We start from the raw sequence: 10,241 nt of genomic DNA, 5'->3' as shown, positions 1-10,241 counted from the left end.
AAATGTACATGTTATCAATAAAAGACTGACGCTACCAATTAAAAATTCTGTATATGATTATCACTTCTTCCTTCCCCAAATTGAAAGCAATGGAACTGATTTGTTTAGTTTTATATTTAATATATATATATATATATAAGTTTCATATATAGATATGTTTTTATTGTATTGTTAGCTGTCATCCAGTCAGGCCCCAACTCATGGTGACCCCATGCATGAAGATAGAAGTATTGTTTATTTGTGCGCCCACCCCATGATCAGTTTTGGATAGAACAGTTATGGCCCCTAACTGTATGGCTGATTTTCAAAAGTAGATTGTCAGCACTTTTTATCGTAGTCTGTCTTAGTCTGGAAGACTCTCCTAAAACTTGTTCATCATCATAGCAAGGCACAAGCCACCACTGACAGATAAGTAATGGCTGCCCATGAGGTGTGTTGGTGACATGCATTGGCCTGGAATCGAACATGGAAGGTGAGAATTCTACCACTGAACAGCAAGTGCCATACACACACACAGGAGACATTAATATTTATTGAATACAATCTTGTTAAATAATTTTCTATCATCTTTTCCTAGGAAAAGTGACACCATTTTAAATAAATGCAAATGCAAGGTCCAAAATTAGTTCAAATGTACACTTCTCTGGTTTTGCAAATCTATGGTTTCAGCAGGATGGTAAGAGATTGTCATGGATTGAACTGTGTCCCCCCAAAAATGTGTATAACAATTTGGCTAGGCCATGATTCCCAGAATTGTGTGTTTGTCCTCCATTTTGTGACTGTAATTTTATGTTAAAGAGGATTAGAATGGAATTGTAACACCAACTTACTCAGGTCACATCCCTGATCCAATGTAAAGGGAGTTTCCCTGGGGTGTGGTCTGCACCACCTTTTATCTCTTGTAAGAGATGAAAGGGAAGCAAGGAGAGAATGGGGATCTCATACCATCAAGAAAGCAGCGCTGGGAGCAGAGCGTGTCCTTTGGACCAGGGTCCCTGCGCAGAGAAGCTCCTAGTCCAGGGGAACACTGATGAGAAGGCTGAGAGAGAGAAAGCCTTCCCCTGGAGCTGACACCTTGACTTTGAACTTTTAGCCTACTTTACTGTAAGGAAATAAACTTCTCTTTGTTAAAACCATCCACTTGTGGTATTTCTGTTACAGCAGCACTAGATAACTAAGTCAGAGATCTTAAAATCCATTAAGCCCTTTCACTGTCTCAGACGCTGTCTAAACATTTACCATACATCATCTCATTTAATTCTTACAGTATACCTTAATCCAGCTTTATAAATATGGAAACAAGCTAGAATGTTAATTCCCCAAATCACCTTTCTAATCAGTGTTGGATCTGGCATACTGTACTCTTCTCTCTAAATCTAATGTTCATTTTATTAAACTGTCTTAAAGATTTAACTTGCCACTTCAGTAGAACAGCTGCTTCAGTTAATGTTTTTGTGAATCAATTGTCCATCTCTCTACATATAAAGGAACATGTATTAGTCATAGCATAACTTAATTGAAATCACCCATGATTTCCTCTGGAAGCTTACTAGGCTGTAGTCAGCAAACAGTAACTCTTAATTAGCTAAGTAACCCCAAATAGTTCCTTTGCCTCTTTAATTTTTAGTTCTGTCACATACAAAATGAGAAGATTTTAATAATATTATCTAATATTTCTTATAGCTCTCAAATAATGTTCTGAAATAATGAAACCCATCCTCTTTGGTCTTACTGTGGGCACTAGAAAACTGAAACAGAGTTCTCCAGATTGCTTTGATGTAAGTGCTTGTCTGATTTGATCTCCAATAAGCAGAGTTAAGTGAAATGACCAGGGTTTTGGCCCCCATGGACTTGGACATTGGAGATCAATTAAAGAAGAAAAAAGGAATATCTAAGGCTTGAGGATGCAAGGCCTTCTGTATAAAATATAACAACTCATCCTTCTGTCTTTCACAGTAGAACCTATGGGAATTTGATTAGATTAGGTGTGAAATGGCTTGTTCTCCTTTAACTGGAACAAGATAACAGGAAAGCAAGATCTGGGAACTACAAGCAGCCCCTGGGTTATGAACATGCAATTTACATACAAGTTGTAACTAAGAACCAACCATAAAGCCTATTAAAAATTTGAGGTACATACAATGGTTTGTAATAACTAATGGGCAGTATGCGATGCTCATCAAAACATTACTATTATTACTGTATTATTACATTAAAGATATCCTAGTGGATCTGGAAATGTTTCTTTAATATTTTTTATGCATAGAAAGAGACTATTTACTATATACTAAGTCATTTTACTGAATGACGTTAGATACAAACTCTTCCAATTCACATACAAATTCAACTGAAAGACAGACTTAGTGACAGAAATCATTCATAATCCGGGGACTGCCTTAATTAATATTTATGCAAGTAAAGAACTATTGCACAAAAGAGAATAACGTTATTTTCTCATTCCAAAAAGTCTTAAAAAACAGAACCTTCAAATGTGGTCATAGGTTTTATGTTATAGACAATGACCAGAGATAGGATTAATAAGGAATCAAAGTTACAATGTGTCTGTGGGAATTTCTTTCTTGTGAATTTTAGCAGATAAAGAAGAAATTCTCATCTCAGAAAGAGATTTTGGTTTAATGCAGAGCATATTGATTAGTGACATGATCTCTCAGCATAGTCTGAGAGTCTGTGTGAAGAGAGTTTGGTGCTGAAGCTTTTAAAATAATCCAATGGACTCTTAACAAGAAATTTTGCCATTATAAAGTGACTTCCTCCCAAAATACAAACTCAAACTCTTCAGACAAGGTGAGTCATAGTGATATTATTGAATCTAGTTGATTTTGGTTAGCTCTAACCTCAGGGAGATATTTTGGACATGCTGTTTTCTAATAGGAGGGAAGCAGTTTCTGCTGCACAGAGAACAGATCAGTTCTATCTCTAATTGGAAAAGCCAAAAATGACTTTAAAGTGTAGAAAGAGGTAACATGAACCTATGAAAATTCTGCTGTGTGCTACTTTGAGTTGGTGTGACCTTAATTAAGATAGTTAACATTTCTGGGCCTGAAGCCCTTAATCGTTAAACAAAGAGAATGGACAATGGAAATTGACAGCTACTGAGGACCTACTATGTGCTGAACACCATGCTCAGCATGAACACAGAGCTCACTTAATTTCATCTTCACTAATCCTAGCTTCCTATCAAGTTGTTGGTGTTGATTTAGCTGAGGCAAAACAACCAATTTGCTCATTGGTCTTGGCCTGATTGTCTCCAAGACTTTTTAAGAATGTCCATTATCTGTACATTTTTCAAAATAAATTCAGAATGCTGCAACTGGTACACTTACACACATTATGCCCACTAAATTGATTCTTTTTAAAAAACTCTATAAATTTCAGTAATATGCTTCTTCTGACGATCAAGAGAGATGGTCATTTTAGTTCCACCTTGTAGCACAGGGACAATATTCTACAAGTTATAATGTAACCAAGGGGGGCCGTACTACAGATATTTACAGGGCATTAAATAAGTTCCTATACACAATATAGAAAGTTGATGGCATCAATGGAAATAGACCCAAAGCTCTAAGTTAACTCATATGTTTAATGTCCTTAAAGTTTCAGTCTCAGATTTACAGGATCCTGAGAGTAACATTATCTTCATTGCCTAACAACATGCATATTTTCAACATAAAAAATAAAATAGTCATTGTAACTATCATCAAATAATCTCTATAATATTCTGAGGGCTAATCTATGCAGCAGAGAATCAAACTAGAAATGTGTATATCCCTCAAAATGATTGGCCCATGCCACGTGACATATGTCCAATACTTGCTATTGGAAACACACCACCAGAAGAATTGACTTGACACCTTTGTTCTGCATTTAAGCCTAGACTGAACAACAGAATGAGGAAAGTACCCTGAGAGGTTCTTCTGTCCTAATTTCTTGGCAAGGTATGTTAAAGACTGATTTTTGAATTGAACCAACAACCTTGTATCAGTTTGAGCTATCACTGATAAATCCACTTAGCTCTAAGGTAGACATTCAGTTCATTGCAGCAAACAAGCAAAATGTTGAGAGCCTACTATATAAGTCAGAAGAAAAGATATGAGAAGGAGATGAGATTGAATGATACATCAGATAGGAACCTACCTGCAAATAAGGTGACCGACTGTCCTGATTTACCCAGGACTGACTGTGGGGATTCTTGAGTTGTGGGGCTTTCATTTTTAAAACCAGAACAGTTCCAGGAGTACCGGGACAAGCTGGTGACCTCAAAAGTCAAGTTAGGAAGCCAAGCATGCAAATTCAATTAAATATCCGGTCATTTCTCTGACATTCCTATATCAACACTCTTGTTCAAGGTTATAATAAATCAGTAATCCAGTTACCCTTGAGTTGACTCTGACTTATAGTGACTCCACGTGTGTCAGAGCAGAATTGAGCTTCAAAGAGTGCCTCAGAAGAAACGTCTAGTGATTTAATTTCAAAAAGTTCAGCCATTAGGAATCGTATGGAAAACTGTTCTACTCTGATACACATTGGGTCTCCATGAGTCAGTTGACTCAGCGATAACTGGTTTTAAGCTGATATTAAGGTTATAATAATAATTATTAGGCTCCCTAGAGTAGAAACCATGCCTGTGTGAAGGGTCTTGCATTTATTACTTAATTCTCACTAAAAGAAGAATTAGCATCAAATTCCTGTGGAATCTGACCCCTGTGGATAACTATGATGCCAGCACCTAGAAAGGCCACTCCCCTCTCTTCCTGGGGCTGTTTCCATTCCCTCCAAACCAGTCTCCTACATGTATATTTGCTTGAAACTCACTGCTCACCCTCAGAGCATATTGTGTAAGCTCTAAAACACACATGAGATCACTCCATACTCTAACGCCACCTCATCTTACCCAGAACCAAATCTAAATCCTCATCATGGCCTGGAATTTGCCACACAAATAACCGCATATCCTACCTCATTCCCTGTTACTCCTTGTGCTTTGGAAACACTAGTTCCCTTGCTATTTTCCTGAAAAAAAAAACAAAAACAAAAAACTAAATATATTCTCACTCCAGGGCTTTTCACTTGCGGCTCATTTTGGGTAGAATATCCTTCAACCAGACCTCTTCTAATACTGCTTCCTGATAGAGGCTTTCTTGAAATCTCTTATGTATCAGAAAGAGTTCTATCTCCTTACTTTATTTTATTCATTTTTACATAACATTATATCGTATATTTTAGTTTACTGTATCACTCATTAAATTTTAACGACATGATTTTAGGGGCTTGTATGTTTTAATTACCAGTGCATGTCACTATCCACAGCACTGTAGTAAAATAGAAAATCGATGAATATTTTTTGAGTAAATGAATGTGTCATGAAGATGATGATGATGACAATCTTTATCCTTTAGATCATCAGTTTTTATTTATACAAAGTTAAAAGAAATAACCCATGACCCTATCTAGCTGCTACTATCCCAACTAGCATCCTCATCCAATGATATCGTGCATCTGTCATGTTCCCGATGTTGCATTTTTTTCACTGTTAGTATTTGTCAAAGAGACAGCTATAAAAATGTTTCCTTTTTTCTATCACAAACACTCTAACAGTTTTACTCATGCTTATCAAAGTTATATGAAGTAGCAGTTGATTTTAAGTTACCAAATGTGAAGAATTAAAACAAACCATAAATTGCTGCTCTTTCCTGTTTAAAAATCAGTAATCCAAGATTACTACTCGAATTGATACCTGGAGGGAATGCAGTATCAGTGTTCTCTCTTCAGGCACAATCATATAACTTAAGATAGGAAATCCCACTCTTAGACTGGGTTAAGGCTGAAAGCCTATGTACAGTAGAAATACAAGAAGTGTCACAATCAGAATTTATGTTTGTTTAGGAGACTGAGTTGAGGAAAAAACAAATTACAAGAATAGAAGTGACATAAATATAAAAAGTGAGGCTATAAAATCTTGAGTTGCAATATTTCCAATGAAAGGCTTGTGCATTAAAAGCAAGAAAAAATCATCAGGGAGGAAAATTTCTTCTTCTTGATTTCATTATTCTAAATGATTAACACTTGATTTCAATTTCATTACATTGCGTAATGAGGTCCTAAGACAATAATTGCAAGCATATGTAATCTTAAATCAATGCAGAAGTCAGAACATACATCTGCTCATACCTGCTTTTCTAGGTGAACAATTTTACAACTGCTTGCCTCTGCTGCCATCTACTGTATGACAACCAAACTACAGGAAGAGAAAATAAATGCAGCTGCTCCTTGGAAAACCCTTTGGGGCAGTTCTACTTTGACCTATAGGAAGGATCACTAATGAGCCTGAATTGACTCCATGGCAAGGGGTTTGGTTTCTACTCTCCATGTGGGTCCCTGAATGGTGAAACAGTTAAGGAGCTGAGCTGCTAACCAAAGGTTGGAGGTTCAAGTCCACCCAGAAGTGTATCTAAAGAAAGGCCTGGTGGTCTACTTCCCGAAAAATCAGCCACTGAAAACCCTACGGAGCACAGTTCTACTCGGACACATGTGGGGTCCTTGTGAGTCCAAACAGACTCCTAGGCAATTTTTTTTTTATCTCTATATGCTTTGACCTAGTTAGAAATATGGAATAAACTCCACTCTCTTGTGAAAGGTTAATTATTATACAATTTAAGTTGAGATGAATTAGGCACTATGCACAAAGTCATTTACTAAACAATCAGTAAACTTGGAATATGAAAATAACTAGAAACTTGAAGCAAGAACAGTGTAAATTCAGATTCCATCATTAACTGTATTTGAGAAAGTTATTTGCATCTGTGAATACTACTTTTCATATTCAAGAAAAAGTGGATATTTATTCCTAAATTTACAGAATTTAACAGAGGATTATAACAAGGTAATGTGGGAAAAAAACTAATATAACTTATGTATCTAAGAGCTTTATACTAGTTTTAATCCCCCATCCCTTGTTATATTTCCATTATCATACTAGTTATTGATGGGGACAATGGAAAAATAAAATGAAAAAAATGTATATTATAGAATCTGTGACTTTGTCACATGCACTTTATCTACATAAAGAAATGAAAGCTGTATAGAAAAATCTGTGTATTTAATTTCAAGCTCTGCAGGGCTTCAGAAAATGGAAACATCAGTATAGATGAGATAATATTCAAATAATGTTTTATACATAGTGTGGATTTAGTAGGGTATGAATGAACCCCGGTGGCACAACAGTTACGTGCTCGGCTACTAACCGAAAGGTGGGAGGTTCGTCCTGACCCAGTAGCTCCACAGAAGAAAGACTTGATGATCTGCTCCTGTAAAGATTATAGTCTAAAAAACCATATGGTTTGATTCTTCTCTGTCACATGGGGTTGCTGTGAGTCAAAAATCAACTTAACCGTACCTAAAAACAATAGGGCACGCAGTACCTTTACAGTTTAAGGACAGTGATTTCAAATGGTGGGTGCATTTTAAGAAAAGGTACAAAAGTGAGAAAGAACATGAAGAGAGCAGTAAGGTAGGATCAAGTAATGTCTGGATAGATTAGTGCCAGTTAGGGAGGGAAGACCAGAAAGTAACAATGCAGAAGATGGCTAGAAACAGAGGACATAGAATTTCAGCACAGAAAAAGTTTCTGAGTCATATATGTCAGTTATTACTGTAAATATTCCCTGTGCAATTGATAGATGCTGGAGAAATACAGGATCTGAGTTGTGCAAACCGTTAAGCACTTGGCTGCTAACCAAAAGGTTGGCAGTTAGAGTCCACACAGAGGAGCCTCAGAAAAAAGGCCTGGTGATCTACTTCAGAAACAAACAATTGATTCTAAACAAATATTAACGAATTCAAAATTCCTTTTTATGTTCTTGATTTTTCTTGCTGCATTTTTTTTTTTTTCTTTTAAGGAAGTTAAAGCAATACCTTTTCATGGAGAAGTGGAATCAAATTTCAAATGATTCCATTTTGTTGGGGCTTTTCCCCCCAAATCAAACTGGCCTGCTGCTCTTGCTCCTTATCATCCTCGTATTCTTTCTGGCCTCGGTGGGTAACTCAACCATGATTCACCTCATCCACATGGATCCCCGTCTCCACACACCCATGTACTTTCTCCTCAGACAACGCTCCCTCATGGACCTGATATATATCTCTACCACCATCCCCAAGATGGCGCTCAACTTCCTCTCTGGCCAGAAAGGCATATCTTTCTTAGGATGTGGTGTGCAAAGCTTCTTCTTGACAATGGCCTGTTCTGAATGTTTACTCGTGGCCTCCATGGCCTATGACCGTTATGTGGCCATCTGTCACCCCCTCCATTATCCCAACCGTATGAGTAGATGTGTGTCCAGATGATCATAGGATCTTGGATATTAGGGTCCATCAACTCCTTGGCACACACAATTTATGCCCTTCATATTCCTTACTGCTGGTCCAGGGCCATTGATCATTTCTTTTGTGATGTCCCAGCCATGTTGCCTCTTGCATGTATGGACACCTGGGTCTATGAGTACATGGTTTTTGTGAGCAATAGTCTCTTTCTCCTCCTTCCTTTCCTTGGCATCACTGCATCCTATGGCAGAGTCCTTTTGGCTGTCTACCATGTGCGCTCTAAAGAGGGAAGGAAAAAGGCCTTCACCACCTGTTGAACTCATTTAACTGTAGTTATCTTTTACTATGTACCATTTGTTTACACCTATCTTTGGCCCAGGAATCTCTGCTCACCAGTAGAAGATAAGATTTTGGCCGATTTTTACACCATCCTCACTCCCATGCTCAATCCCATTATCTATAGCCTGAGAAATAAGGAAGTCCTGGGCACCATGACAAGAGTGTTTAGAATATTCTCTTCCAAGAAGGAATAGTCGTGGCTCTCCTTGCTCTTTTTTCTACTCACAAGCACCCTATAGGACAGAGTAGAACTGTCCCATAGGGTTTACAAGGAGTGGCTGGTAGATTTGAACAGCCAGCCTTTTGTTTTACTCCTTTTTAGCATGTATATCATGACTATAATTGACATCTGGAGTCCATCCTGTCCTAGTCTCCTTTTATAAAACTATTTGGAGAGATCTTGTTTGATTTGGAATCCCTTGGTGGTACAAACTGTTAATGTGTTTGGCTGCTAACAGAAAGGTTGGTGGTTCAAGTCTACCCAAAGGAGACTCAGAAGAATGGCCTAGAAGTCTACCTCCAAAAGATCAGCCATTGAAAACCCTATGAAGCACAGTTCTACTCTGACACACATGGGGTCACCATGAGTCAGAATAGACTCGATGGCAGCTGGTTTTTTGATGTAGGATTTTTCTGATTTCAATAAATATGTTGAGGTTAAGTGACCTGGGTAGGGGCATGAAAATTACAATTTATTCTACATTCAAATGAACAAAATTATATATTGAAACGACCTTAAAGAAGTTATTTTTACTCACATAATTATTTGTCTAGAGCCACTGGGTGGCTACAGCATGAAACAAAATGAAAATAGGGACTTCAGTTTCAGCTATGACGTGTACAATCTAAATAGGACTTTGCGCAGATTGAAATTCTATGCTAATAAATCACTATGTTTTGCTTAACAAAAGTTTTATTATTGCTATTTCACTAATAAACTTAAGGTACTTCAGATCTATCTATGGAGTTTGTTAAGAAGGGGTTTTAATGAATTTGGGGGGGGCGGAAATGAAGACTTAGAAGAGACTATCCCTCCCCAACTCTCTATTCATTGTCCAAGCTCGCTTTCCAAATGTCTTTCCAAGGACTCTTTTAATATCTTCCTATTTTTGGTGACTGGAGTTCAAACATAAAATATATTGCCATCCAAGTTATTTTCCTAAAATATAGATGAAATCTTGTCATTCTACCTGTTTTTAGACAATGATTCTCTACCAGACTCACAAAAAGTTCCAAACTTAAATTCACATTCAAATGATTCTAAAATCTGCATTATGTCTACCTTTACTTTTCTACCACTCAATCCACAGTACTGATGCTATTGATATGCTGTACCTCTAGCCTGTCCTTGTAGCATTCCATATCCCCACACACCTGAAACTTTTGCTAAAGCCATTTCCCACACATGAAAAGTTCTACTCCACATTTTCTTATGTCTGTCAATCTCAGTCGTGTCTTTTTTAAAGAAGTAACTAATAATTCACTTCCTGTCTTCTCACATCCACAGCTAAGCTCTCCTTGGCTAAATCTCCATATACATATATATATATATATATATATATATA

General features: G+C 37.2%; 1 protein-coding gene across 1 annotated transcript; it reads left to right on the top strand.

Annotated features, from left to right (window-relative positions):
• The first annotated feature begins 7,920 nt into the window (after window positions 1-7,920).
• On the top strand, window positions 7,921-9,065 carry LOC101348577 (olfactory receptor 2L13). Its single transcript, XM_012559652.2, is given in 2 exon segments — window positions 7,921-8,341; window positions 8,344-9,065. Coding segments are annotated over 2 exon segments (930 nt in total). The 5' UTR covers window positions 7,921-7,938; the 3' UTR covers window positions 8,871-9,065.
• Window positions 9,066-10,241: the final 1,176 nt, after the last annotated feature.

This window comes from Trichechus manatus, unplaced genomic scaffold (assembly GCF_000243295.1).
Source record: "Trichechus manatus latirostris isolate Lorelei unplaced genomic scaffold, TriManLat1.0 scaffold00290, whole genome shotgun sequence".
NCBI lineage: Eukaryota > Metazoa > Chordata > Mammalia > Sirenia > Trichechidae > Trichechus > Trichechus manatus.
Note: the sequence above shows the minus strand (reverse complement) of the source record. Positions and strands in the feature narration are given on the sequence as shown.